Source organism: Syngnathus leptorhynchus, chromosome 6 (genome assembly GCF_054491065.1).
Source record: "Syngnathus leptorhynchus isolate UIUO chromosome 6, UIUO_Slep, whole genome shotgun sequence".
In the NCBI taxonomy this organism is placed as follows: domain Eukaryota; kingdom Metazoa; phylum Chordata; class Actinopteri; order Syngnathiformes; family Syngnathidae; genus Syngnathus; species Syngnathus leptorhynchus.
In genome coordinates this window covers 5927655-5955098 of record NC_141200.1, presented here as the reverse complement: position 1 = coordinate 5955098, position 27444 = coordinate 5927655, and the positions used below count along the sequence as shown (strand labels likewise).

Below are 27444 nucleotides of genomic sequence, written 5' to 3'. Positions count from 1 at the left end.
AGCAAAAAAAAAAAAAAAAAAAAGAAAAAAAAAGAGCTGTCCAGCGTACGTGTGGATATTTTCGTAAATTGAATAGATTGACATTTGAAAAACGTCTCTGCCGCAAATGAAGTTTGAATGTGTAATCATCCCCTCATCTTGGTCGGGAAAAGCGTTTTTTGTTTTTAGGGTCAGAGAAAATAGTTTTTTTTTTACTATCTTTTTTCAACCTTATTTACTACTTCCGATTTACAAAAAAATATTTAATTTTACGTATAAACATGAAAAAGCACACAGCTGTGAAATGATCAAATAAAAATATACGTGGCCACTGTATATTTGTACAAAAAAAGATTTTGTTTCAGTTTCAATTGTTTAAGAAAAGAAATAAGTAATTTTGTACTCATTTCGGTTTTAACCGCAGGAAAAGGTGTTGACGTCACCCATCCATCACGTATGAAATTGACAAATACTAAAAGAAGTTTCGTTCTGATTAAATTCAAAGCTCGTTTGTAGAGTACGACTTTAAAGGTTCAGTTATCGTTACAAGCAAGATTCCGAGAAGATAAACAAACATTTATGTTTAAATGGCCTAATTCTCAACATAGCCCTTCATATGATGACTTGAGCGAGTGCCACGATTCATTGCGTCATAATATTTGTTTTTTTCCCCGGAAGTCATTGAACGCCACAGTGCCATTGGCTGATGTCAGCTTTTCCCAGTTGCCTGTAATGAGTTGTGCAAACTTGAGGTAAGGCCGCTTGAAAACATTCAACTTTTATATTTTAGAGGAAATAGATCACTCGAGTGTATTACTATGACATACGTCTTGAGGCGATAGGTGTTATTTACTCGGCAGTGTATTTGCATTTCGACACTTAATGACAGCTAGCATTAGCTGTTAGCATGAGCAGCTAAAGCTAAACGTTTTACTCATGATTTTACGTTTTACTCTTCCAAACCTATGCTTATACTCCTAAACTTGTATTTGTGATCACGGATACGAACGTAATGTATTGTTTGGTGTCAAACTACAATGTGGTCAACAGCTGTAAGCTGTTCTCTGTCGTGTTGCAGGAAGAAACAGCCATTGAAAATCGCTTTCAGAATGTCTTACAAAGAACAAACTGACAATTCCGTTGTTACAAATAGACACGCACACTTGTTCTAGAACATTGTTGTATTCATGGAGGAAACGTGAATTTTGCCGTTTGTTGGGAAGCAATAAGTTGTGCTCAAAGTATTGATGAAACATTGAACATGTGCATTCAAAAGTTTTGGGATGGTTAAATTAAGATAAACATTAAAGGTGCATTTTAGGTTCATCCTGAAATTTCACTCGTGAGTTGTGCTAGATATAATTGGCTTTTATTGTCAATCGGCTATATGTAAGAAACATGGAGTTTGCTTTTTCAAGGGCCCACAGTCTCAAAAACATGACATGAAAGCGTAGAAAGGATAGAAATGATATTTTCAAGGACTCACCGTCAAAATCATGACATAAAAGCGGACAAGTTTCCTTTCACTCTGGGCTCAATCCCATGTTGCCATTCTGTTAACTCTCGTTTGCATTTCTTCTATTTGCAGTGTCGGGAATGCAGCCGCCGCTCCCGCCTGAGGTGGTCCGAGAGCTGGTGTGTTCCTGTCTGCTCAGAGATCCCGTGGCGGCCGATCTTCGCTGCAGCCTATTTGTTGCTGCTGCCCAAAACTACAAGAAGGATTCTTTGCTTCGCCCCTTCCCTCCTCGATATATGCACGAGGACATTAAAGACTTTGATGGATTGGTAAAATGTCCACGATTTATTTCGCCTTCCTTCCGCATCCACCAAACACGTTTCATATCGGAAGACTAAGGTTGTGTCCATCCATTTTCTTTCCACGTTGTTGTGTCTAGCTGGCAGACGTGAACAACTTTCCAAGTGTGAGAGAGTTATTACGACTGCAGCCGGGAGAAGGAGAGCACCATGTGGCCCTTGCACACTGGATCCTCTCTTCTAAGAGCTTTGCTGTCAAGACACTACAAAGGGACGAGGTACAAACACATTTTCTGCAAAGGCCACACGTGTCAATTTTCGCAACCACATACTCACATTTATCCGTTTGGCAACCAGTTCGGCAAACTTTGCGCCTTGACACAAAGCGCCGGTGTTTCTGCCCCTGCGCCGGAATTCCTGTTTGAGCTGGAGTACTGCGACCAATTGAACGCGCGCTTTGAACGGATGAGAGAGGGCAGGGATGTCTTCTACGCTTTTCACGGGAGTCGCCTGGAGAACTTTCACTCTATCGTTCACAATGGGCTACACTGCCACCTCAACAAGGTCAGTGAGGACTTCCGCTTGGCTTTTTGCTGACTCGGACTTGATTTCGTTGTTTTGTTCGAAGCGCATTTGAAAACTTTTACCTCCGTTTGTCACATACAGAACTCGGTGTATGGCGAGGGGACCTACCTCACCAGTGACCTCAGCATGGCTGTCCTCTACAGCCCCCACAGCAGCGGTTGGCGGGAAAGCCTACTGGGGCCGCTGCTCAGCTGCATCGCCTTATGCGAAGTCATCGATCACCCGGACGTCAAGTGCCAGGTGAAGAGAAAAGGTGCGTTAGCGTCACGCTGGGAGTTTTGAAAATTGCATCTGTGTGTGACATCAACGCTAACATCTCGCCTGCGTCAGACTCTGAAATTGTCGACCGTCAGCGCTCGAGGGCCAAAAACAGCGAGGCAGGGGATGTGCCGGAGAAGTACTTTGTGGTCACAAACAATCAGCTTTTGCGTGTTAAGTACCTGCTTGTTTACTCTCAGAGGAAACACATGCCCAGGTAAGGAACTACACACTAGATGTCTCAAATAATCTAAAAATAACGACAAGCTATGATCAAAATTGATTGGGTACTCCAGAAATGTGAAAATGATCAGGTTAGAATGTGAAACAGCACAAACTCAGCACAACTTGGAATTTCTAGTTCATCTGTGCAACTCAAAATAAAAAGTCAGACTTAACTCGTTCTAACTTATGTTAAATTGTGTTGTTTATATTAGCGTGCAATTTTATTTTGATGATAATTTGATCGAGAATTTAACAATCTGTTTTCCCCCTCCCTCCTCTCATGACAGACATTCCCGCAACACCTCGTGGTTCCTCAGACACCACTTTGCCGTCATGATGAGCCTTTATCTTCTGCTGCTCATATTTATCGGCACGTTCAACTCCAACACGTTCACATCCTTTTGGAACAGACGCTTCAGCTGACCCATGGCACGAATACTGACTGGGTTTTTATCCGCCGTGCCTTCAGCACTGTAACAAGATGCCCTTTGGCACCTTGACTGCACATTTTGATACGGTTTGTTTTCCTGCGACAGGCATTTTCTTCTGAAGGGAAAAACGTACACAGTAAGAGTACACAAATAAAAAACGAAAGGATCTTAAACGTGGCAAATGTGGCATCCTTTTTAACAACCCCATTCCATATGTCGTTAAAAAGAAAAAAAAGTCCCTCCCACTATTGTCAGGGCTGACAATAAGGCGCTCTGAAGCGGCCAGACAACTCAAAACCCGAGTCCACACATAAGCTGACAAGTTGCACTTAGAAAAAAAAGGTCACACAGTTAAGTTTTATTTTATGCAATGTTTTTCACTTGTGTGATAATTGAGAATGTTAAACTGCAACTTCAAACATAGTTTGTGCATTTATTAAAGGTTTTACGATAAAGAAAGTTTGATCCTGGAATGCAATAATTGTTTAATGATTTCCCACAGATTCAAATCTGAACAAATGACAGGAAACTATAGATACTGGTTAGAAATGATTCAACTCCTTTAAAAAGGTCATTTAGCTATAGCTAGCTTCCTAACTTTGACTGAATGCTAAATTAGCTAATATCAGAAATTGAGATGATACATCTTACCTGTTTGCCTTTTGTCATATTGGACTGATATATTTTCAATGTCAGAATCTCGTGGTTTTTAGGATTATAAAAATTATATTTGAATTCTCTTAAATCCATGAATGAGATTGTCTCGCACCTCCAAATAGATTGGATCTGTTTTCAAATGTAGCAAGTAAAAGCAGAGTTGTTTGAAAAATAAACAATCTTGATACCTGAAAACTAGTACAGTAATGAAGTATTTGTACTTAGTTACTTCCCACCACTGCTAACCAGTATATAAAGACTAAGTTGTCAGTTGTGTCCCCTCAAAAGGGAGTAACAGACTCAAATCTTGCTGCCGGCTTGCAAACCTCAATGAATCATTCTCACAGTATGTTTTAGGTGGTTTTAATTGCACCGCAAATTTTGTATTCTGTTGTACAACGACTACGATAAATGAAACTAATTGTCGGCGAACGTAACTGATCTTTCTGTCTGAGCGTAAAGTCTTCCTGCAAGGAAGCCTATTATAATAATTTAGTGGTTATTTCCAAACTTATATTGGGGGGGAAAAAAAGCACTTATTGGTAGCAATAAGCTATTGTAATCAAGTCTTGTAATACACTGAAAACGGTAATGGAAATAAAATATATTCGTCTCATGAGCTGTAATCTTTTTTGAAGTTGAAAAATATGTACAGGATATCTGTCCTTTTTTTTTCCCCTTTGACTGATCTAAACACATGCACCATCTCTTCCTAAGAGGTCAACTCCACAATGTGGCACATAAAAATGCCAATCTCAGAACCTCGGACCGAGACTCGAACGAAAAGTGCGTCGTCATCTACCAGTACATCATGTATTCAGGTATGGAGTCCTATAAAAACATATTTATTTTCATGGAAAAACCATTGAATAACACTGAATACATCATGATTGATCATTCAAGAGTCAATAAAACTTGTTTGTAACGCCAACATCAAAAAGATGTCCCAGAAAACTGGAATTCAAAGCAATGGCTGGTGTCAACCCCCCCCCCCTCCTCAAACTGAGGAATGACATCTTTCAAATGAGCTGGATGTTAATGCCATTTGTCATCATCATCATCATGGACCATCAAGATGGCAAATGTGGGAGTGGCCATTATGGCTTTGTATTTAGTTCAAAGTCTAGTCTATCTTACAATACAGAACCTTAAAATATTGTCTCGGAACATTTTTTTTTTTTTTTTTAACTGCACCTTTTAAACAGACAACTGCATGTAATGGAGTAAAGCATCACAAAAGTAAAGCAGGCATACTGGAAACATAACACTAATCTTTTTTTCTTTAAAAAATAAAAACACAACAAAGTATCCGTACTAAAATCTCAACTTAAAAAAACTTTGAAGGGGGGGGAAAAAAAAACCTGTACATGTATTTACAAGAAAATAGTAACTATAATACAAGTTTGACTGGCCAAACACAAACACATTCAGTTTTGTCGATCCAAAGTGGCGGACAAAACACCTCCAAAGAAGCGAGCTCGCTGCAGTGAGCAATTTAGTCACATTGTCAAGAGTGTCTCTGCATAAAAACATCAATTTCACTCTTTTTTTTTTCCTCTTTTTTTTCCTAATAGAAAAACAATAATGTCAATATGGAGTTTATCGAGAAATCCATTGACTACATCCGGTGCAGGGGGCGGAAGCCAGTTAGTTGCTCAGTCTGAAGGCAAGAGGTCGTGCAAGCGAAAGCGCTCTCTGATGTGCGGTCGGACGTCATCGTTCTGACAAAAAAATCAACGTGACATGAAGCAGATAGAGTTATAAAAAAAAAATAAAAAAAAAGAGTATTGTTAAGACAATGTTAGCCCTTTTGCCAAAATCCAACACTAATTGACGGCCCGTTGCAAAAGAGTTAATTGAAATAATCGTCTTCACTTGGAAAATTGACGCCACTAGGTGGTGCTAAAGAAACACTGATGTTGCGTGAACTCTTACCAGCTCAACCAGCTTCTCCAGGAAAGGAACCAGCTTGAGAAGCTCGCTGTCATTTCGATCCACGAACCAGCTCTCGATTGGGATCCCATTGGAGAGCTGATAATACACACACACACACACACACGAGCGCACAATTCTCAAAACAACTGTTGCGCCCTTGCTTTCGGACCACAATCACTGACACACAATTTGACGAGACACAGTTATTACCTGATAGGCGAAAGCTTGTGGTGAGTTGTCGATTATTATAGTCTTAGAAAGATCCCGTCCCAAAATGTTGAGGTCTTTTATATAATTTCCTTGGACACATACGCAGTGCTCACGAAACAGACGGTGTCTAAACAAACACGCGCACACACAAATATGTTCATCATTGAGGAAAAAAATAATAATAATAATGAAGCTCTCCCATTAAATATGACTTCACTGACCTGACCAGCTGCTTTTTGGGATCGAGGATATTGAGCAACTTGTCAGCGTATACTTTCTTTGACGCCGTGAAGAGAATAATCTGCAATATGACAAAAAAGTAATTGTTAAACCCAGAGCGGCTTGACTTAAATCAAATCCCTGTTTGTGTGGAGTGAAAAGAAAACCTCACCTCATACATTTGAGACATGCGCTCCAGAAACTCTCGGAAAAAGGGCCTTAATCGCACATACACCTTACATTCAGCAAAAAAAAAAAAAAAAAGACATAAGTTAACAGCAACAAAGACTTAAAAACATGGACACATAGCCAGTTTGAGAGAGTTCTTACCTGGTAGATTACATCCTGAAAGAGCACAGGGAACGTCAGTGCGGCATCTTCCAGTTCATTCAAACTGCAGTGAACTAAGGTTTCATCCTGGGGGAAAAAACAACAACATACACAGTGACTCCTAAGAGTACACATAGTGCAAAAGAATCCTTGGCTTTTTTTTTTTTTTTACCAAGTCAAGGACAAGTGAAAACTCGGGCGTGCTGCGCGTCTTCAAAGGTAGTGCTGGTTTGCGTGTCAGCTGCTCTTCTGTCAATGGAGGCACGTGCTTGATGAAGAAGTACCTTCAAAGTAGACGCCACCAAATAAAGGCCAGTTACTTCTTTACTTTTTATATCTTTACTTGGCAGCTCATTATTTGTGTACTTACGGGTCAAACACCTCCCAGTCTTCTTCGTATGACGGCTCTGTGGGGGCGGGGGGTAACGTGTGTGGATAGCTGCCATCTGGCAAACATCCAGGAGGAGCTGTGGGAGATAGATTAGACCTTTTTTTTATGACGTGCCTAAATAATATAAGAAAGGTCAAGTACAAATTTACTAAGAGATGATTGAAACTATACGGTTGTGGCGAAAAAATGAAGCTTCAAATTTGCGTTTTATTTTTGGACTCCTCTAGATGGCACTGTTGGTGGTCTTTACATAGGAGTCTGAGTTGATGGTACCTGTTAACGAGGGCATGTCACTTTCAGTCACCATCTCGCCGTCCTCCACGGTGGAGTCGGTGCTCATCTGGAGTCTCTGCTGCAACGGCGGGGCGCCGTGACAAGCTGTGATTCCATCGGAGGACGTGAGCATGCTACTGGGCATTTCCTCGGCCTGCTCGATGTCTAGCTGCTTCATGATCTCCTCTGCCTCCATAGCTTGGCCCGGAGAGTCGGAACCAGGCGTGGCTAAAATAAAGGATGGCACTTTTTCTTAAAAAAAAAACAACAACCATCTTGCGGAAAATGTATGTATTACCGTTTCTATACAAAGAGTGACTAGCCAAGTGTGAAATGACACGAGCAGGAAATGTAATGTGTGGGTGTTTTACCAGTTTTGGTTGCTGGTGAGAAAAAGTTGAAAACAGGAGAGAGGATAGTTCCTAGGAGGGTTGTGTGCGGAGGACTGCTCGCCGCCTCAACTGAAGCTTCGAGTTTGCCGTTTGGTTTTAAGGGTTTGCTGTTGCATGTTACTGTATCTGGTACTGGGAAAACAAGAACGGGGGGGAAAAAAAAACAAAAAACATTCAGCATATTGCTTTGTGACAAAATGTTGGATGTAACAATATCGTACCTTTACCTGGACTTTTTCGGCAAACTCTAGAGACGGTTTTGTTGGCAAGGCCTCGCGTTTGTGGCGCCGACGTGATGAGGTCGCTTTTAGCGCTGCAATTTATACGACTCCTCTTGGCAGGAATATTCGGCTCCACCTGCCGAATATAAAAACGGGTACAATGATACAAAACCTTTCCCCCTCCTCCCCCAATACAGTGAAGTTCATTTTTAAAGTTCTTACAGCTGCGGCATCAATTTGTTCCATAATTTTGATTTTTTTTTTCTGGGCTCATTGGTAGACTACTTGACAGCTTCATTCCAAGTCAGTTCTGTTTATCGCGAGGCCTACCTTGACAGGGTCGCCCCTGATGAACTTCTTGATGGTGGACAAGAGGCCCACTTCATTCTTCGGCATCCTGCCTCGGCCTCTTAGTGGGGACGCCGCCACTGTACAGCGTTTCCTTTTGGCCAGAGATGTCGGGGCTCGACGGCCTAAGGTGGGCTGCTGAGAAGCTTTACGCGCTCTCAGCCGCATCGTGCTCTGGCATCACATAGAAGAATCTGACAAGAGATGTTTGAAAATTTTCATTTAGACTGGAAAAAAAAAAAAGAAGATACCCTTGATTGAGATGATCAGGTATGCTGTGTTTGCTATTGTGGTTGTAGTTTGTAAAGTTGTAGTGCATCAGGAGTCTCTGGTGGTTTCTGTAGCCCATGGGATCTATTCAATTTGTAAAAGCACTGTTTAAATATATAGGGAGTTACTTTTTTTATTATTTTTGCATTATTTCACAGGATTATAATAACGAGTAATTTTTCCTCAAACATCTCCATTTGAACAGAACTCGATAAAAGCGACATCCTTGTCCTGTTGGGATTGTGATAAATGTATTTTCTTTTCTTTTTTTAACAAAAGGTCCATTTGTTTTTAAATATTTACTCTGATTCAAGCATTTCCTGGAGATGTAGCATTGAACATGAACAAACCTGCTCTAAAAACGAATTTAATTTTAAAAGCAAATATCAAAACTGATTTAAAAAAATTCCCAACCTATTCTAAGCCTGGTGTTTTGATGCAAACATACGTCTGTTTTATTTTTAACATTTAAAGTTTTTGAGGTTGGGAAATAATGAGTTGAAGGTTCTCCCCACATCACTTGCGGCAACTCATCTGCTTGCATTTGCGGCGTAGCCGATGTCAACATTCCCTCATGTTGCTCACAACCAGAGGATCAATTCTGTGATCGACCTCCCAATTGTGTTTCATGTTATGTGTGGTCACTTTAACTTGCGACCATCCGAGCCGAACGTCTTCGAAATGTGTTTTTGAACAGCACCGCCGAATGCGCTCACCATAAAACATTCGGACAGGAGAGACGTCACCAATGGTTGACGTTAGCCCGCCGACATATAACTTGACGCAGACAATCGCCGCCAGTGGAACGTGGACGAGCTCGCGACAATACAAGACTTGTTTTTACTGTTCCGCCGTAAATATGTCAACGTTGCCAGGTTCCTCCGATCAGTTCCGTCGCTAACGTTTAGCCACTGTTAGCTTCCAGGCTAACAAAACGAGAGGGAAACGATGACATTAGGGAGACATGGGAAATTTCCAACGTACGTTTGGCAAGCTAACGCATCATTGACTTGGCAGTGAAAACAACAATATTCCCCCCGAGCTACGGTCTGGCATCGTTTTGTTTCGATCCATGACTATTTTCAGCCATTAGACTACGCCCCCTTCCCTGGCTAGCAGCTAGCTAGCAGACAAGCTAAGCGAAACCACAAACACTTCACGACTCACACATGTTGACGCTGTACTTGTACTCACAGAAAAACGGACGAAGCGCTTCTAAAAACGTCCCACGGCGTTTTCAGCTCTGCTGCCAAGAAGCCGCGACGGCGCCCGCCAGAGGTCGGAGCGATTGCTCGCTGCTTGCCCACTGGCGTCTGTCGCTGTATCTCGGTGGTTAGTAGTCACAGATCGACCATGTCTACGGACGCCATTTCCCGCCTCCTCCTCATCACAAACATACGCGAGTGCACGCGAGAATGCGACATGCGCGCGCGCGAACCAACGTGGCGTGGAGTAGACAGGAAAAACGAGCGCACCGCGGACACGGCTTCCAACAGAACAAAAAAAAAACACGAGAAATCGAAAGAAGGGGGGCAAAAAAAATCTGCAAAATAAAAGACAAGGTATTGTGGCACCCGCAGTTTAACCAATTGACAGTTTTCCCCCCACAATATATGTATTTTTGGTAGATGGCAATCCCATTTTTTTCGGAGGGAAAAACATTTGGGAGTTTGTTTTCTTTGGGGGATTTACGGTTTGATCAATGCATTTCAATTGACGTCAATTTTGTGCGGATTTTCACTCAATACAGCAGAACCACATCATTCCTTCCACTGGCAAAGGAGTAAAAGAAAAGATTTCAGAATGAATTCATTGTCATCTTTAACATCCTTTTTTTCCCCATCACACAGCACTGAAATAGTAACAAATATTATAAAAAAATATTTAAATACAATTGTCAGCACAATTTATGATTATTATCTCCACTTGTCCACCGTGTCACGTTGACCTTACTAAGGTCACCTTAGCACAAATTGCTTTTAGCTTGGTGGTAAATAAAGACCGACTTGACTTTTTGTTTTATCGCCAGGCTTTCAAAAATAATCCACCCGTTAAATGAACCGCTCACAAGTGTTGCGGATGTGGCTGAAGCCTATCGTAGCTGTCTTCAGAGAGACATAAAATAACTCATCTTAATGTTTCAGTTTCTAATCATTTACTTACTATAATCTCACAAAGGAAAACCACTAAGAAACTTTGAGTCAGTTTTCATTCACATTCATAGTTTGATGTAGAAGCACATTGCGATACACAAGGAAGTCCAACTGCGATCCAGCAAATATGACTAATGCTCCGTTTTTAACATTCACGTACAATAACACAACCCGGACAAAATCCACACATTGCAAGTTAAGCTCTAAGAAACAAATATGCTCTTTAGTAGAACCTAAATATAATCAAGCAATGCAATTTTATTCTTTAGGAATATGAAAGCTAAATCTTACTTATATCCTGTCAAGTAAAAATGTCTTTTCCCACTGATCATTCATCATCAGGAATCACTTCATCCCAAGATGTAGGAGTTTCCTGTATGGTTCTGGTCCACCCCATAAGCCCCTGAATATAACACATCAACACAAATAATAACCAATTAAAATGTTATATAATCGTTAGTTGGGCAAGAATAAATGTACCTGAGGAGCCCGTGCCAGTAGAGGTGGGGCATCACGTCAGCTTTCATGTAGTACATGAGTCTCCTTTCCTTGGCTTGGTTGATGGGGAACGTTTCCAGTGGTTCACCGTTGTAGTCAAACTCGGCCAGAACAACCGTGTTGTAGCTTGTAACCAACGGGCATGATGTGTAGCCATTATACTATACGGAGTAAAAGGTGATTATATAAGTGTTGAGCGGAAAAAAAAAAACATTTGTCATTGAGCAATTCATTACCTTTTTATCTGGTTTCTCATTTTTCAAAATCTTTTTGATGGTTCTGTTCAAAACAGCAGACTGTGCGGCTAAAACAAGAAACAATATCAACTGAATAAATGACAAAAACTGACAACAAATAATAATAATCCAAACACATAACATGGGCCCTCACAATCAAGCCCTATCTTAAATGCATGTGTGGAATGTCAACAGAAAAGCTCATGATAAAATTCCTCAAGTCATTCTTAGGAAGTGAAGCTCAGATGTCTAGTTTGGAGTCGGTTTTAACACTTTAGCCAAATGGGTAGAAAAAGTGCTTACACATATCACACGACATCACGTCTTACCGACAGCAGCACCCGTTTTGGAAGTCGGCAAGTTGGTGCAGTCCCCGATCCCAAACACGTTTGGGTAGTTCTTGTGTTGAAGGTTATGCTTGTCGACATCCAACCAGCCGCCCTCATCGGCCAGCAGGCTGTTTTTTATCACAGAGTTGGGTCCCATGGGTGGGGTAACATGAAGCATCTCGTACTAAAACCAAAAAAAAAATGTAAATTCAATTGCATAGTGGTGCTGTTGCTTTGAAAAAGACTTACCTGAATGACTGTCGTCTCCCCCGGTTTGTCAAGATTCTCAAAGATAGCTTCTTGTTTGTCCGCACGCACTTCAATCAGGTTTTGCCTCAAATTGACTTTGATATCCCGTTGTTTCACAATATCCCAAAGTGAGTCAGCATATTTCTTAACCCCAAATATCACAGGAAGCGATGTGTTGTAAATGATATTGGCTTTTGCCCGCTTTCCTGTCTTAACATGAAACACACACAAAAAAAAGAATTAAAAATACAAACACAGTTTTACTAACGTGCAAAATTCTCATACCTTTCTGAGGAAAGCATCTGAGAGGTACATTATCTTCTGTGGAGCTCCAGCACATTTAACCGGTGTGTTCGGGAAAGAGAATACAGCGTTGCCTTCTTTAAAGGACTGTAAGGCTGCCCAAGTTTTGTCCACAGTTTCAAGTGAATAATTGGATCCAATTTTTGGATGTTCAAATCCCTCAGGAAGACCTTTAATCTGAGGACATAAAGTGGATGGCATTTTGCTGATAAATTAAAGAAAATTATAATCATAAAAAGCACATCCTCACCTTCTCAAAATGAAGCTGCAAACCCAGAGCGACAATCAGATAATCATAAGAGATCTGCAATTGGGAGCGAAGGTCACCTCATTAAATATGACAACAAACGTTTGCACGCTGAACAACTTTACAGCCTTAGTAACACAAACATACCTCAGACCCGTCATCAATGCGCACAGTGTTTGCATCCGGGTTTATTTCCTCAACTTTAGATTTCACCAGCTTGACACCTGATGGCATAACACTTGATGTGGGCCTTCCCGATGTAGCTAAACTTTTAGCACCGGCCCCAACCAGAGTCCACAGGGGCTGGTAATAATGCATCTGAAGAGTCAAATAAAATAAAATAAAAATTAAAAAGTTGCATGATAGTAAAATCAAAAAATCTTAAGAATAATACTTTTCAGTCATGAGTAGTGCTTGCCTCACTGGGTTCCACTACTGCCACATTCTCAGCTCCCAGCATCCTCTTCATGCGTGCACCCATTGCAATTCCTCCACTTCCTCCCCCTAGCACCAACATTTTGTAATGCTGTTTTGCAGAGGAACGACTGCTTGTGTGAAAACGAGAGGCGCAGAAGCCCACCGAACCACGGAAGGCAGCCATCCTATACCAATGAAAACAATAACATAATGTTATTTGGGTGAGCGTCACATAACTTGTTTGTTGATGCATTTATAAGACCAAGGTTGGAAGTTAGCCATATCTCAGCTAATGCGAGGGTCGTTGATGGCGACATCATTCAAGACATGACATTCAATTTCACAAAATTGTCGCATTTGAACAGTTTGCCACTCCTTGCGTGACGCCGAGATAATGCGCAATAATATTTATACCGATAAACAGGCAGGTACGTTGCCACAAATTGAGGTTGGCTAAAAAAAGATTGTATCATACTTACATTGGTGCATGCAGCAGGAGGTACCTACGTTTGCTACAATCGGTTGTCGGCAACGATCTACAGTATTTTCGTCACGTCGGGCTTGAGAAGTGCGTTCCGAAATGAACTTTCAACACTTCCCCTGACTGACAGGCACCAGGTCACGCCCCCTCAAGTTATGGACCAATCAGATGCGACACCAGCATATAAATGGTGGGAAGTGGTCTCGAATTACTGGTTCCTCATTTTACTATTGCAAAATCTGTAAAAAAAAAAATCATACGAAATGTATATTCATCAATGTGATACTAAGATGGAATACAATCAAGTACTGTGTTTATCCATCTGTAACTGCAGTGTTAGTTTTCATTCTAAAAATTCGACATGAACGGCCACAACAACTGTTCTCATCACTGGGTGTTTATTGGACACATTAAACACAAAATAAGATATATTTAAAAAAAAAATTAAAAAAGGAATTCTTGCAAAGAGACAATGCAATGTGAACATCACACAGCACACTTCCAGGAGTAGAATTTGCGACAAGTCCTGGCGTGTTGAGGATTTAAAGTTTCCTTCTCTTCTATGCATTCCAGATATCCCTCCATATCTGCGAGTGATCTCGTTTACAGAACAGGTCGAGGCTGTTGGGTGAGCAGAAGTCCGAAGCGTTTTTTCAGGATCACCCGGTGTCGAGAGAACTTGTCGTCTGGGGAGAAGCGGGCTGGGTGGGCCGAGGAGGTAGGCTGGCCAGTGGGTGCCACTTTCTGTCAATCGGGAACAAAACAATGTCAGTTAATTACAATTTTAAGAAACAGCCCATTTCATATTGATAAATTGACCTGAAACTGGTCTGAGAGGAGTTGAGCGGTTCAACTAACAACAGGCTCCAAAGAGATTTGACTGGGTAATGCTAGCTGCTAATAATATGACGAAAAACAACATACCTTCAAAGTGTAGACTCTGTCCCCATTATCGTCGAGGTAAAATTGCAAGAACATGTCGCCAGTCTTCAAAGGACTAGTAACAAATACCAGGGACAACAGCAAAATGCCGTTATAATAGTCCGCACACTGCGAATTGTACCACGTTTTTCGAGCAGATTGAAAACAAGAGCGGATTTCCGGTTTGAAGCCCGACGGCGCTAAGCATTCTGGGAAAGGGAGTTTTTTTTTAGAATCGAATTTCGTTTCAACGGGGAATGATCACTGAAAAACATTTATTCTTGTACAGTGATGCTTTATACTGGTTAATATACTGTTCAAATGCAAATTATTTTCTAATCGAAAAATAAACGAGGGTTATTTGATTTTCATATAAAAATAAACACTAAATTTAAAATACAGCTCAATTGTCTTGTATTTGGAACAAATAATGGAAAGTCTAACGAAAGTCTTGTTCCCAGAGGTTGTCACCTAAAGTATGTCAAATACTGACCAGAAGACAAAGATAGCAACAAACAACATTTATTGCAAAAAAAAATTGGTCTAAAAAATTGGTCTTCATTTGCATGAATAAATTCAGATTTTTGCTACCTTATTCTTATCCTGCTTTTTTTTTGTTCAAGTGAATACTGTATATAACAAGACACATCACTTCTCAAAATAAATTGCAGCTCCTCCTCCAGGCTTTGATACAAACAAACTTTGCTTTTCCATTGCTGCTCTTCGTGGATCAGGGAGGTAGTAAGCTTCCTTTACTGCTTGCAAGAAAGACTGGACTTTGTCCCTGTGAACCATGGACACAGCGCAGCCGCCCCAACCTGCTCCTGTCAGACGGGAGCCTACAGCACCTGCTTTCCTGTCAATATGGGGAAAAAAAAAATCTTGTGAGGACATTTTTCTGATATGTGCTGATGGCTTCATCATCCCATCTATAGAAAATACATACTCAAGACCTCTATTGTATTTTTGAGATTGGGTCAGACTTTACACTCACAGGCAAATGTCCACCAATTGGTCCAGTTTAGGGCAGCTGCACTCATAAAGATCTCTGCAGCTCGTGTGGCTTTGGTTCATCAAGTCACCCAGTAACTGGATAGAATCGCTAGGTGCACAGTCGCATACGTTCTTGAAGCGTAGCACACGTGCTGCTTCGCCGTATACATGCTTGGCTCGCTGGTATAGCTTGAAATGAGTTACTATGAGTGACAAAAAAAAAAAAGTAAGAAATCAAATTTATGCTTGTCTTTGTTGCATTTTTTCTGCTGTTCATTTGCTCACCGTGTTGAGTATTAGCACTGAGCAACTCTGTGGAGAACTGCTCGGAGGTGATACCCAAAATTTTACAGATTTCGTCTCGGCTGTACGGTTCAGGATGTAGAACTTCCTCCACCAGTGCCAGCATCTCCTCCAGAGATGCATTCATCTCTGTCGGCACCTGGGCCAGCTTCAAAAAGTCTTTGTGGTCCAATCCTTTGGCATGGGCTAGCAACTGTGCTCACAATAACACAAGCAAATATGTCTGTAAACACTACATGCATCCCTTTTGTTGGCTTTCCACACATCCGAGAAGTTTTTCAGATTCTTAAAAAATTTGACCCCCCCCTTGACATCATACCTTTGTCGCAATCCGACAATCCACCACACGGCTGTTGTAATGAGAAGATGCCGCTTTATTCATCTCCACACATGAGTTGGAGATTACAAACACAGCACTGTCAGGGAGCGGGACATCAGTGGTCCTTAAAGGTCCAAATTCAATTAGTTTTGCCTGTTGGAGGGTATATCACACAAAAAAGTCAATATACTACTGCTATATTTATTCATAAGAGTGAAGACCTTTTACATACAGTATCTTTCTCTGCCAGGATTGAGATGGACTGGTCCATGCCTCCTCCCTCAGTGCCAATGTAGCTCTCACATTTGGTACATGTCTCCGCAAGATCTACCTGAAATACAAAGATGATGTTTGTTAAGCACGTCCGCTGGCTATTATAGTATTTTGGAATGGTTCGATTTTGGATTACTTTGGAGAGGGACTTCTGATTTGCCTCCATTGTTATGAGTCCAGCACAACAAACCAGAGCACTAGAACTTGACAGGCCGGAGCTTGGAGGAACGTTTCCGTCAATGACACATGACATTCCCTGTAAACGTGAGATCCCAAACTTCTCCTATTGTGAACACAAGAGGTTTAATTTATGAAATTTGGACCTTTTGTTTATATTGCACGGTCTGATCAAGGTTCATACATCATACCTGAATGCCTTTAACTCCACACAGGAAATAATAATACCACTTTGGGTTATTTTCGTCAATAACAATTTCCTCTGAGGTGGACACCGTGATATTGCTGCAGAATAAAAACAGACATATTTCATATTTATTATCCCATCCGTCTATGATGGTCATGCACACTACCCTGGTTTAAAGTCCTACCTGTAGAGAGGATTAATATTAGATAGTTGGATTGTCCCGGAGTTATTTAGTGAGACGGCGGCAAGAATATTCTGTTCAATAGCCATCGGAAGCACAGAGAAGCCGCAGTAATCAATGTGCTCTCCTGTAACATAAAAAAAAAAGAGGGCAACAAGTAGAATTTAATGGCAACCATAAAACAAAGACATACTGGGATCAAAGCATATTGAATATTTTTTAATCCAATGTTATACAGTGTTTTTTTAATGATATCATCAATAGAGTCCATTACATTCTGCATTGAAGTTAGTTACCTATGAGATTGACTCTTCCAGGTGCACATGCATAGAAGAGAGGTGATCCTCCATACTGTCTTTCAAAAGTATTTTTCAAGTTTTGCAGCCTAAATATAAAGAAAGCAAACAGCTCAATCATTTCCTTAATTCCTTAGCCTCTATGTAGCTGTGGATACTCACCTTTCATCATCAACGACCGAAACTTTGAATTTGGGAGGATTCGTTGCCATTTTTGAATGAAATCACGGATGTTCTTTTGGGTTACACGGAGCCCAAGGTCCTGTTCAGCTGACCGGATGCTGATTCAGCTGAATCGGAATTTGTTGTTAACCGTGCGTTTTGCGCCGACGTGTTAAAAAAATAAATCATAAACTGACTATGGAACAGTAAGACTGACAAATACGGAAACGATATCGAATGAAGGAGGCGGGACCAATGACAGGACTGAATTGTCGTACTAACGATGACGTCACTGTATACTTCAAAAATGGCGGTCGACGATAGGACTACATTGCCCAAAATTCAAAACGCACGTTATCCATAGAGACACGATCAGTTTCTTCAGTATTGTTTATTTGGAAGACAAAATCAAAATGACTGTTTTTATTATGATCTCTTTTCAAGGAATTTGATGTTCAACGTGACGTAAATGTTGGTTGTTGCAGTATGTGTGTGAACGCACATCAGAAACGTTCCAAACAGGGTCTCATTGGCGCGAGCGCCGCGCAACTACGCGCGACTTTTCAAAGTGGACGAGGACGAGCGAACATCCGGTTAGCCACTTTTAGCTTTTATAGCTTACGAAGCAAAGTGCTGGGCCAAATGACAACAAACTAAACTAACAGCGGGTTAATTAACAATCACGTTCCACCGACGAAGATATGCGGATACTTTTAAAAATGGTCCGTTTGTATTTGACTTCTCTTTTCTGTCATAGCAAAGGAAGCTAACGTGACTCCGTTGAGGCTGGTTAGCTCGCCTCGCTGCACTGTAAACAACAATGTGGCTAGCATTTATCAACAATTAACGTCATTTTTAAAAGAGGAATAACCACGTGAAATTCTGTCCACGGGGTGTGTCTTTAGGTAAGCAAATTGTCTTTTGTATACACTGTTACGCGCAACATTATCCCAATTTCAGGCGACTTCTACTCTATTTTACGTCTGATAACCTCACAATAAACACAGAGGTATTCATATTCTTGTATTTTTATATATATGTATATATCTCCCCCGTGCAGCAAAAACCGTCATGTCTATAGATTTTGATACTCCTGCTCTCCAAACCCAGGATGATCAGGAAGAATACGACCAAGATGACTATGCGAGACAACAAGAGGTACAACACAATATTATTCTTAATATAATCATTCCGTTCACCAATATCACAATTGTGAGCTACAAATATGTGTCTTTGTTTGGATCTATTTGAGGATTAGCCTAAAACCTTCACAGTGAAGCTGGTATGCAGGGTTGTTGTTATGACTCATCCCCTCAATATGTTGCTTTGTGTTGCGATTGGCCCTGTTGGCTTCTTCCTGGTGTGTCACTGGATGGAGCTGGACGCCATGTGCTTAACCTACTTTCACACTATTACTTGTTTTGTTCACAATGCCTGTTGCGCTTAAGAGCGAGCATGAAGAATTATGTTCCCGAAGACTGCAACAGAAAGACTAACTGGACGTTGGGAATCTATTAATCATCTACTTTTCGATTTTAGTAATGGATCCTACGTATTATAGATTGACTAGTCAAGTGGAAAATGTTTCCTGCCAGTAAGTGGAATGTTTCTGCTCCATTTGGCTTTGCTATATCTTTTGTTCAAACAATGGAGTGTTTTTTTTTGGAGCAAAACACGAGTTGTGCTGGGAGTCGACAACATGCCATGGACTCTTTGCTTGTTTTGAAACGTACACTCTGGTGAAATCGGTTGGGATGCTATGAATTGGATTGGTGCTTGAAGTGGATACATTTTCTTGTGCTAAATGTGCAAATGGGATAATATGGGTCCTTTGGTTGAGGACACAATGGAGGATTTACAGACGATTCAACGGTCCTTATGGGAAGTAAGTCCAGCAGGTTTTATTTGAATCGCTGGAATAACGCAAGCATGTTAAGCCTGTTTCTGACATACGAAGAATATACTTGTTGCTGAGTTACAAAGGGGCAAAGCTGGTTGATGTGGAGACAATACAATTTTTTTGTCACTAAAATTGTACTACTGTTTTATTATATTTTAACAAAGCATTACATAAATATTAGAAGCCCATTTAAGAGGTAGTCATTCCAAAATGGAGGGTTTGATTTCATTTGTAAATATGAAGTGCTACTTCTTGACATCGGAATTTGCAGTTTTTTTTGTTTTTTTTTATACCTATCAAATGGAGACTTCATGCTATTAAGCATTTTTGACTGCATATTTTTTGTTCTCTGTGTTTATAGTCCTTGGTTGCGGCACAGACATGTTGACTCACTGCCTTGAGTTTTCTTTTTTTTTGCCTGCAGCTCCACAATCTCCTCGCAAACCTGCCAGATGACATGCTGGAGGACAGCAGAGACTCCTCTTGCACAGAGCAGGACTTAATAAATAGAAATGCTGAAACCAGGTAACATGCTTGACTCAAATGGCTTCTGCCGAATCTCAGTGTTGTTCCTACTTGGGATGAGATACGCGATTGTTAGTCCATCGATTGTGGAGTTGATTGTTGAGAGCTTTTGGTGTCTCTTTACAGCCCGCAGTCCAAATGGACGCAACAGCGGTCAGATCATCCCAGGCCAAATTCTCATGAGCAGGCATGTTTTTGTTATTTTATTTTTTTACATACTAACACCAGTTTTGTCTTTTCATTTCAATTGAAGAATAACCACCAACCTTTCAATGTCTCAAAAGAGCTATGAAGAAGACTACAATCATCATGATTTGACTTATGAAGATGGAGGAGTTCAGAGCAATGGTCATTCTCAACCTTTGGCTCATACCTGGAACCAACATTCAGATTCTCAGTTCACCAAGGAAGATTGCACCCAAAACAGCATTGGAACAGAACGATCTTCAGAGGCCAATGGTTTCTCCACAGATGATCCATATGAGCCACACCTTCGTGCTAATAACATTGTCAACTGTAATGGAGACGGAACTAGTGACTGTAATAATCCTAGAGTGCAATCTCAGGTAAGGCTGATTCTCTCTTGTGTAAAAAAAAAAAAGCGATCTTACTAGAAATTAATTTTGTAATATTAGCCGCTTTTTAGAATTTATTAAAATCAGGATGAAGCAATTTGCCTCTTTGAAGCGCAATAAAATGAAAAGATAAATACCTAACTTTACACAAAATATGTTTTCATTTAAATATTGCTTTTCCGGTGTTTTCTTCTTTCAAATCTTAAGTCTGGAGCAGTGGAGCGACATGCGGATGATTACCGGGTCAGCTACAATCCTCACGTTCCTCCACGTCAGATCTTGAGCTCACAGGCTACACATCAAGAGCGTCCATTTGATCAACTACAAAGAGAATTCCTTGACTCAACACAGCGTAAGTCTCATAAAGTTGTCTGACTATGTCCGTAGGTTAAAGAAACATTTCTCGCCCTCTCACATTTTTTTTTTAATGCTATATGCATAGTACTTGTAATCAAAGATGCAATTTGAAGTTTCAGCCATTTGACGTTTCACTGACTGACATTCTTTTCTGCTATCTTTTAGAAACTGCTGAGAAAGAGCAGATTACACAGTTGCAGATATTCAACGTAGCTCTTAAAAGGCAAATTGAGGACTTGGAGCAAAAGCTTGAGGATTCAAAGCGCAACACGAGATACCTTGAGCACCAGTTGGCAATTGCTAAAGGTATTTTTCCTTTTCCGTCTTTACTTTGAAAATGATGTGGGCCCCCAAGAGAAAGAAACAACTTAAAACTGATATTACTCGAACTAAAAAAATCTACACCTACAGTATAGACACTTGTCTGCAATTCACTTTTCATTTATTTACACACAGATCAGAAAGATGGCTTTGCCGCAAGTCTCAAGGAGTCGACTCAACTCCTGGGGGAGGCTAAAGAGCGGGAGCTTCAAATGCAAAGCAAACTCAAGACGATGGAGCAGCAAATACACATCTTGAATGAGCGAGACCGGGAGGTAAATCGTAAGAGCTCATACAGTAGCCCGTCAGAAAGCATTGATATGAAGTTTCATTTCAGAACACAAAGAAGCAGCGGGTAGCTGAGGCCGCCGTTGACACCATGAAGCAGCAGATGTTGGAGCTGTGTCGTTCGGACACGCTTTCCAAATCACGTAAGCAGCATGACAGAGACATCGCCGTCATCAAGGAGCAGCATGAGGCAGCGCTCTTGGTTTTACAGCAGCAGCTTGATGCTAATTCTCAAGCTCTGGAGGAGCAGGTTTGGATTTTTACTTTTGGCCTATGTTTTGTCTAATTGCTTTTAAACGTCATGGCGATGCTTTTCAGATGGATACTAGTCAGAAGTTCCGTGAGCAGGTGAAACAGTTGGAGCGGCAACGGGAAGAAGAGCAACTCGAGCGAGCCAGAGTGGTCAATGCTCTCACTCAGAGTCTGGAGAAGAGTCAGCAGCAATGTGCCAAGCTCTTGCAGACGAGTGAGCCAAAGTTGTCATAAAAGTGGACAGCTCTTATTTAGCCATCTTTACTCCAATTTTTATTTCTTCTCCAGGCTCTGTGCAGGAAATGAGTCAAATCCAAATCAAACTACAGCAGGCTCAAACGGCCAAGGTTCTAAGTGACAATACGAACAGAGTCCTACAGGTTTGTTATTCGGTTTTGTGTCTCAAAAAGAATCTCTTTATGTTTCTCAAACATTTTCTTTTTACCCCGTAGGAGGATCTTGCTGACTTGAAGGAGCAGATCATGCTGTATGAATCTGCTTTAAAACATGGCGTTATTGCATTGGAGCCCAACTGGGACACGCAGAACCAGCTCTCTGAATCCTGTTTGGCGTTAGGCTTGAAGAAAACCAAAGGTTCTCTCTGCAGGTACTTGTCCAACTAGTTCATTTTTCATCATGTAATATTCTGTCAAATAATTCTGAAACTCTTTCTGCATGAACAGCGTGGCCCTGCCTCGGGATGAAGCTTTGCGCCAACTGCAAGTGGAAATGCAGCGCTGCTTGGGGAGTTTAAAGAGCAAGCGGCAGAAGATCAGTCACCTGCAGGAGGAGCTCCAACAGAGTCGAGCCCGGGTGGACGAGCTGCAGAACCAATTAGACGAAGCCGAGCTCAGCTCATCGGTACGCACTATGATGAAAAATCTGACACTGAAATGAATGATCCAAGTTTGACCTCAGCTTGCTTGGCCACAGGTTAGACAATCCATCCAGGTAAAACCTCCAAACCTGACTGCAGAGGACCAGAATGAGTTAGTGAAACTCCAGGAAGACAAACAACGCTTGCAGGATCAAGTGGAGGTTGGTCATCAGTCATTCTTGCTAAAGGCCTAGTTGTGTTTACTAAATGACAATATGAAGGTTTGCTACTATTGTTGTCTTTCAATTGTAGGTGCTGGAAAATAAAATTGCAGAGCTGCAGCAGAGTGAGGAAAAGGTCCGGTCTGCCAACTCAGAGCTCTGCGTCAAGATGAGAGAGATGATTCAGGAGTTGCACCAGGAGAAGCAGGCAGCTGCTAAGCAGTAAGACAGACACAAGGGAGCAAATGAAATCTTGACTCTTTTTCATTAACCATGTCCGTCTCTCGATGAAGATCCGAGCGGATTAATCAGCAGCACAGGGATGACGTGGTGGAACGAGTCAGGACAGAGCTCATGCTGCAACACAACGATCAGCTTGAACGTCTGACGGCACAACACGAGCAACAAATCCAAGACCTAAAGTACGTGTCCGTCGGGACATTTTAAGTTTTGAATTATCTGGATTGAAGCAGCTCATTGTGGATTCATTCCTGTCCAGCGCTCAGCTGTCTGAGGCCAGTGATAAGGTGTTGGCTGTGCAAGAGTGTTACATATCTGTCTGCAAGGAAAAGGAAATCTTGGAGGAAAGCATGAGAAACAAAGCCACGGAGGATGCACCGAGGAAAGAAAATGAGGTATACCCAATCAGACATCTTCAAGATCAAAATCTGCTGCTCCCTTGAAATTGAGTGGTAAAATATATGATGAGACTTTCTTGATTTGCTACACCCACACAAAAGAAAAAAGGGGAAAGCAGCACAGATGTGGAGAAACTAAGGACTGAGCTAGAGGTGCAGCATCAGGCCTCCATCGCCCAGCTCAAGGCTCTCTGGTCCAAGGAGAAGGAAGCCGAGATCCAGCAGCAGGTGAAATCTCATATAGCCTTGGCCAAGGCTGCTTGGGATGAAGCGCGACATCAGGTATGACTGTGCATCTCTGCAGGAGCAACTAGCGGCATCATTTTGTTTGCTTCTGATTCTGTGCAGATGGAGAAGACTTGGACTTTGAAGCTGGAGGAAGCCAGGCAAGGAAAACAACCCGAGACCTCTGAGGCAACCTGTCAGACAGAGGAGTCGGAAGCAAACGCTTTGACCGTCAAGGAGTTGGACTTCAAACTCTGTGCCCAGAGACAGCAGCTACAAGCGGAAGCTGACAAAGTCCAACGCCGAGCGGTGGAAGAAGCCAGGAAACAAGTCCAGATGGAGAATCAGGAGAAACATCTCCACGATTTGGCCAATAAGGTTTGATACTGTAATTAGGATGTCATAACAATTCAGGAATATGAGACCATGTGCATTATTTTTTTTTGAGAGTAAACACCAATGTGTTTGTTACAGGTTGAAGGAGCAGTAACCAGGGCCTATAACCGCTGGATTGAAGATTTGACTTCATTGCCGCAATACCAAGCCTCTCTCCAAAGAGAAAAAGAGAAATGGGAAGAGCTGCAAAAACAAGACGTGGAACAAAAGGTAAAGCACATGGTTGAGGTAATTCCTGGAAAAATGAATTATTTACAAGCAAACAGTATTTCATTTTTTTTATATGAAAACAGCTCATATTGATAGTGAGATATTAAAGCCAACACCTGTCATTGTATAGTTACTAAATTAAAGTTGGTAGTCTGCAAAACAACTTATTTATACTTTCCTAACCTTTTTAATTGGCTCAGATTTTGTATTGTAGCAGCATACACTTCAGCCTTTAAAATATGTATTTTTAGTCATGGAGAAAAACAAATTCTTCCACTGCTTGTTGGACATGTATCAGGTATCGCAGGCTCTGAGGGCAGCAGAGGAGCAGTGGCGCAAGCAGCAACAAGACCAAGGTCAAATATGTGGTATGACTAAAGAGCAAGAGAAGGTGGTGACTCTCCAGAGTCAGCTGGAGCAGTTAAGAAGGGAACAAGCCGCGCTGTTGGAGGCTGAACTTGCCGGAGCCAGAGCAGCCTGGAAAAGAGACAAACAGCAAGAGATCTCCCTCGTTCAAACTCGCAGTGAGCAAATGTACCAAAGCAAACTCCAGGAGCAGCAGAAGAAGCAGGAGATAGTTCTGCTGCAGACCCTGAGGACCAGAGAGGACGAGTGGAGATATCAGCAGGCTGAGAAGGAACAAGCCCAGAAGCAACAGATGAGGGAAGACTTCCTCGTGGAGCTTCAAAGTGCTCTGGAAGAGGTCCAGATGCAGCTTCTCGGCACTTCCAGGACTGAGCAGCAGAGTTTCACGGAGAGCGCGAGAGGCCGCGTGTCAGAGGGCGCCGTAACACACGTGATTCAAACTTGCTGCATAGACATTGTTGACAAAGCTGTGTGCCAGGCCAAGAAGGAATGGAAGAAAGTATGTTCATAGTTCCATCAGGAATGCCTATCCTGAAACGTAACCATGATCTGGGTGAGCTGCTTTACCTTGACGGATTTTTTTTCCCCCTCCCACAGATAAGTGAGGCTCAATTGAGCTGTGTGTTACGAGAAACGCAAGAACAGCACGAAAGAGAAATCAACAAAATGCAAAGTAGGAAAAAGCCTCGTTGCGCTTTGAGTGGATTGAAAATGAAATATCTGGTCGGTCAAGAATTTACGTGATGTTGTGATCTGTCCCGTCCTTAGCCCAGAGTGGAGGGCAGGCTTGCAGCAGGAAGGATTGTGCAGAAACTGCCAGTAAACTGGAGAAGAAAAACCAGGAGCTTCAGAAACACTTGGCAAAAGCTTGCAGGCAGTTCCAGCACAGCGTCCGAGAACACAAAACAACCATACAGAAGCTCCAAGGTAACGTTTGACCAAATGTGGTTTGAACATTTCCCGCCGTTCATTGTGTTAATCTCTACTGTTTATTGTAGATGAACATGAGCGCAGATTACAAAAGGCAAATGAGGAGCATCTGCTACAACTGGAGGAAGTGAAGCGAAGCAAAGAAGATGCTGGGTTTGTGATGTAGCTAAAATTTTCGCAACATATAAAAACAAATTGTATATCACTATGAGCATGGCAAATATTTAGATACCCAATGTGAGGGTTTTTTTTCCCCCCTTCTCTAAAATAAAGAGTGATGTTGCCATTTTCAGGCCTTCAAATCATCAACAAACTCTTCAAGAGGGCCTGGAAGAAATGAAGCAGCAATACTTGACGACTGTTGAAAAAATAAGAGGTTGGTGATTCTGCCACATGCGAGACAGAAAGATGGATGGATTATTTCCAAAATGTTCATGTTTCGGTCCTTCAGGAGACATGCTACGTTATCTCCAAGAAAGCCGCGAGCGAGCAGCTGAGATGATCCGCACCGAGGTGCTACGAGAGAGGCAGGACACGGCCCGCAAGATGAGACGCTATTACCTGACCTGCCTGCAGGAATTGCTGGAGGACGACGGGAAAACCACGGGGTGAGCAGACACGATTGACATCGGGTTTTTTTTTTTTTGCTGGCCTTTCTTAACACTTTGCACTTCAGTAGTGCTGATCCTTGTGTTTAAGAAAAAATATGACAAACTTTGAAATGTTGAGAATAATGAAAATCCCATTTTGGCAAACGAGTAGAAAGTACAGAAATCGGTTTTGAATTGTAGCAATTGGAAGTATCGCCTTAGAAAAATACTCAAGTACACCTGAAAAATCCTCTGAATTTTAGTAACTTAAGTATTTTGATGTAATTACTTGCCACCACTGAAGTTAATCATGCTGACGTTGATCTTAATATTTTCCACAGGGCTGAAAAGAAAATAATGAATGCTGCCAGCAAGTTGGCGGCCATGGCTAAAGTACTTGAGACACCTGTGAAGAATAAATCTGGAAAGAACCACGCTTTACCAAGTGAGTGTTCTAAAATACATTGTTTTGTTTTTACTCTGAATTTTAAGACTGTTTTGTGTTGACAGTAATGTCCACCACTGGGCCCACACCAGCAAGTAAAACAGACTTTTTGAAGAACCCGTCATCTGGACCGCTTGACAAAAGAACGGAGAATAGAACCCACAGGAAAAAGTTGCCGGGTTTGGAGCAAAAAACGACTCAGGCGCGGACTAAACTTGTGAACAACCAGGACTCGGCAGATGCGCAACTCTACAAAGTGACCTCTTCTTGCTCTGCTCCTTTGAGAAGCAAAAATAGGGAGGCGTACCTGCAGGGTGGACAACCGGACATCCATGCGGACACGCCAAACAAACCCTGTGTCACGCAGGAGCTTCCAATCAGGGATGATAAACGCACGAATTGGAGCCTGAGCAGCAGTGACTCAGACAGCCACCACCTCCCTCGAGTGTCTTACTCAGGGAGGAAAGTCGAGTCGGTGAAGCCGTTCTCTGTTTCTGCCCCCGACTTCAGCCAGTTTGATCAGCTCACCCCGGACACGTCTGACTTGACGGTTTATAATGACATCGCCCAAGAGAATTGGACTCCAACGCAAACCTCAGCCCATCAAGGGAAGCTGAACACAAAGAGGGAGCCCGTACTGGGCTCAGAGGGAGAAAAGCTGAGTGGGCCTCTGTTCTCCGAGTTGAGACAATGTCAGCAGGACAGCGGCTTTCACAGCCCCTTTAACCAACCAAACTGACAAAATGGCTCCAATGCTGTTGAGGTTCTACATTTCAAATCAAAATCAGGTTTTCAGGAAGTGGGTATTCATCCTCAAGTGTTTATATCATTGAGCTTTTTTTTAATTTTCATTCAATATTTCGACAGGTCAGAATTTGCACGCCAACTTATATTTATGGGTGTCTCTTTTTTCAATAAGAGAAATTCCACTCTTTGCTGTTTTCAAATCTAGTGTACACTTTTTTTTTTATATGAGATCAAGTTAACGTATGCTGTTTTAAAGTCTTGTTTATATTTTCTTTTAATAAACAAACGAATTGTTTTACACAAAGGTAATAAGGGTTTCAAAATTGTGATGAAAAAAATAATAACGATCTCTAAATTAATCATAAAATAAATGCCGAATTATGTATTGGGGAAAAAAAGAAAAACAGCAGAGCTAGAAAGATGCATTTGAAAAATCT

At 41.6% G+C, this 27444-nt stretch overlaps 6 protein-coding genes across 11 annotated transcripts; 2 read left to right on the top strand and 4 right to left on the bottom strand.

Moving 5' to 3' along the window:
* Nucleotides 1-487: 487 nt before the first annotated feature.
* parp16 (poly (ADP-ribose) polymerase family, member 16) lies at nucleotides 488-3692 on the top strand. Its single transcript, XM_085915304.1, has 7 exons — nucleotides 488-731; nucleotides 1568-1764; nucleotides 1875-2012; nucleotides 2092-2298; nucleotides 2401-2572; nucleotides 2650-2794; nucleotides 3090-3692. Exons 2-7 carry the CDS (start codon nucleotides 1576-1578, stop codon nucleotides 3223-3225), a joined length of 987 nt encoding a protein of 328 aa, XP_085771430.1. The 5' UTR covers nucleotides 488-731; nucleotides 1568-1575; the 3' UTR covers nucleotides 3226-3692.
* A 1022-nt stretch (nucleotides 3693-4714) lies between these two features.
* Nucleotides 4715-10524, bottom strand: ctdspl2a (CTD (carboxy-terminal domain, RNA polymerase II, polypeptide A) small phosphatase like 2a). Of its 4 annotated transcripts, none has more exons than XM_085915298.1 (13): nucleotides 9674-10524; nucleotides 8192-8403; nucleotides 7862-7997; nucleotides 7620-7772; nucleotides 7249-7476; nucleotides 6955-7051; nucleotides 6757-6868; nucleotides 6585-6671; nucleotides 6427-6489; nucleotides 6257-6336; nucleotides 6036-6162; nucleotides 5826-5921; nucleotides 4715-5611 (listed from the first exon to the last, which is right to left on the bottom strand). In XM_085915298.1, the coding sequence occupies exons 2-13, from the start codon at nucleotides 8375-8377 to the stop codon at nucleotides 5546-5548; spliced, it is 1431 nt and encodes a 476-aa protein (XP_085771424.1). In that variant the 5' UTR covers nucleotides 8378-8403; nucleotides 9674-10524; the 3' UTR covers nucleotides 4715-5545. The 4 variants fall into 4 exon arrangements, with proteins under 4 accessions (XP_085771424.1, XP_085771426.1, XP_085771425.1 ...); XM_085915300.1 differs by having other exon boundaries at nucleotides 7868-7997; XM_085915299.1 differs by lacking the exon at nucleotides 9674-10524 and adding an exon at nucleotides 9196-9621.
* A 146-nt stretch (nucleotides 10525-10670) lies between these two features.
* sqor (sulfide quinone oxidoreductase) lies at nucleotides 10671-13530 on the bottom strand. The gene is made up of 10 exons (XM_085915303.1): nucleotides 13391-13530; nucleotides 12913-13096; nucleotides 12642-12812; nucleotides 12498-12551; nucleotides 12230-12424; nucleotides 11945-12154; nucleotides 11696-11879; nucleotides 11367-11434; nucleotides 11113-11291; nucleotides 10671-11035 (listed from the first exon to the last, which is right to left on the bottom strand). Coding segments are annotated over exons 1-10 (1305 nt in total). The 5' UTR covers nucleotides 13393-13530; the 3' UTR covers nucleotides 10671-10977.
* A 241-nt stretch (nucleotides 13531-13771) lies between these two features.
* On the bottom strand, nucleotides 13772-14511 carry nop10 (NOP10 ribonucleoprotein homolog (yeast)). The gene is made up of 2 exons (XM_085915306.1): nucleotides 14317-14511; nucleotides 13772-14136 (listed from the first exon to the last, which is right to left on the bottom strand). The coding sequence occupies exons 1-2, from the start codon at nucleotides 14368-14370 to the stop codon at nucleotides 13996-13998; spliced, it is 195 nt and encodes a 64-aa protein (XP_085771432.1). The 5' UTR covers nucleotides 14371-14511; the 3' UTR covers nucleotides 13772-13995.
* Nucleotides 14512-14819: 308 nt separating this feature from the next.
* On the bottom strand, nucleotides 14820-17602 carry galk2 (galactokinase 2). The gene is made up of 10 exons (XM_085915302.1): nucleotides 17205-17602; nucleotides 17043-17131; nucleotides 16750-16873; nucleotides 16570-16663; nucleotides 16338-16484; nucleotides 16161-16259; nucleotides 15929-16081; nucleotides 15592-15802; nucleotides 15308-15509; nucleotides 14820-15169 (listed from the first exon to the last, which is right to left on the bottom strand). Exons 1-10 carry the CDS (start codon nucleotides 17252-17254, stop codon nucleotides 14962-14964), a joined length of 1377 nt encoding a protein of 458 aa, XP_085771428.1. The 5' UTR covers nucleotides 17255-17602; the 3' UTR covers nucleotides 14820-14961.
* On the top strand, nucleotides 17543-27316 carry cep152 (centrosomal protein 152). 3 transcript variants are annotated; one of them, XM_085915294.1, is made up of 29 exons: nucleotides 17543-17797; nucleotides 17962-18109; nucleotides 18265-18362; nucleotides 19529-19629; nucleotides 19756-19816; nucleotides 19914-20195; nucleotides 20412-20556; nucleotides 20727-20867; nucleotides 21018-21157; nucleotides 21220-21420; nucleotides 21489-21636; nucleotides 21711-21802; nucleotides 21875-22029; nucleotides 22106-22283; nucleotides 22356-22460; nucleotides 22552-22682; nucleotides 22754-22882; nucleotides 22960-23095; nucleotides 23201-23380; nucleotides 23447-23701; nucleotides 23798-23929; nucleotides 24228-24794; nucleotides 24893-24968; nucleotides 25064-25222; nucleotides 25294-25378; nucleotides 25519-25601; nucleotides 25677-25833; nucleotides 26157-26260; nucleotides 26326-27316. In XM_085915294.1, the coding sequence occupies exons 3-29, from the start codon at nucleotides 18276-18278 to the stop codon at nucleotides 26997-26999; spliced, it is 4704 nt and encodes a 1567-aa protein (XP_085771420.1). In that variant the 5' UTR covers nucleotides 17543-17797; nucleotides 17962-18109; nucleotides 18265-18275; the 3' UTR covers nucleotides 27000-27316. The 3 variants fall into 3 exon arrangements, with proteins under 3 accessions (XP_085771420.1, XP_085771419.1, XP_085771421.1); XM_085915293.1 differs by having other exon boundaries at nucleotides 17543-18109; XM_085915295.1 differs by lacking the exons at nucleotides 17543-17797; nucleotides 17962-18109; nucleotides 18265-18362 and adding an exon at nucleotides 18558-19089.
* Nucleotides 27317-27444: the final 128 nt, after the last annotated feature.

Excerpts from the sequence above, each read along its gene's own strand:
- cep152 (XM_085915294.1), top strand. The coding sequence starts at position 18,276 with ATGTCTATAGATTTTGATACTCCTGCTCTCCAAACCCAGGATGATCAG. Across the intron at positions 19,817-19,913 it reads GGCCAAATTCTCATGAGCAG|AGCTATGAAGAAGACTACAA; the intron begins GCATGTTTTTGT and ends ATGTCTCAAAAG. Across the intron at positions 25,379-25,518 it reads CGAAGCAAAGAAGATGCTGG|GCCTTCAAATCATCAACAAA; the intron begins GTTTGTGATGTA and ends TGCCATTTTCAG.
- galk2 (XM_085915302.1), bottom strand. The coding sequence starts at position 17,254 with ATGGCAACGAATCCTCCCAAATTCAAAGTTTCGGTCGTTGATGATGAA. Across the intron at positions 16,485-16,569 it reads GTGGAGTTAAAGGCATTCAG|GAGAAGTTTGGGATCTCACG; the intron begins GTATGATGTATG and ends TGTTCACAATAG. Across the intron at positions 15,170-15,307 it reads CAATTGGTGGACATTTGCCT|GAAAGCAGGTGCTGTAGGCT; the intron begins GTGAGTGTAAAG and ends CCATATTGACAG.
- nop10 (XM_085915306.1), bottom strand. The coding sequence starts at position 14,370 with ATGTTCTTGCAATTTTACCTCGACGATAATGGGGACAGAGTCTACACT. Across the intron at positions 14,137-14,316 it reads ACAGAGTCTACACTTTGAAG|AAAGTGGCACCCACTGGCCA; the intron begins GTATGTTGTTTT and ends CCCGATTGACAG.
- sqor (XM_085915303.1), bottom strand. Across the intron at positions 12,813-12,912 it reads CAGTAGTGGAACCCAGTGAG|ATGCATTATTACCAGCCCCT; the intron begins GCAAGCACTACT and ends TTGACTCTTCAG. Across the intron at positions 12,552-12,641 it reads GCATTGATGACGGGTCTGAG|ATCTCTTATGATTATCTGAT; the intron begins GTATGTTTGTGT and ends TCCCAATTGCAG.
- ctdspl2a (XM_085915298.1), bottom strand. The coding sequence starts at position 8,377 with ATGCGGCTGAGAGCGCGTAAAGCTTCTCAGCAGCCCACCTTAGGCCGT. Across the intron at positions 6,163-6,256 it reads CCCAAAAAGCAGCTGGTCAG|ACACCGTCTGTTTCGTGAGC; the intron begins GTCAGTGAAGTC and ends GTGTTTGTTTAG. Across the intron at positions 5,922-6,035 it reads CACAAGCTTTCGCCTATCAG|CTCTCCAATGGGATCCCAAT; the intron begins GTAATAACTGTG and ends GTGTATTATCAG.
- parp16 (XM_085915304.1), top strand. The coding sequence starts at position 1,576 with ATGCAGCCGCCGCTCCCGCCTGAGGTGGTCCGAGAGCTGGTGTGTTCC. Across the intron at positions 2,299-2,400 it reads TACACTGCCACCTCAACAAG|AACTCGGTGTATGGCGAGGG; the intron begins GTCAGTGAGGAC and ends TGTCACATACAG. Across the intron at positions 2,795-3,089 it reads CAGAGGAAACACATGCCCAG|ACATTCCCGCAACACCTCGT; the intron begins GTAAGGAACTAC and ends CTCTCATGACAG.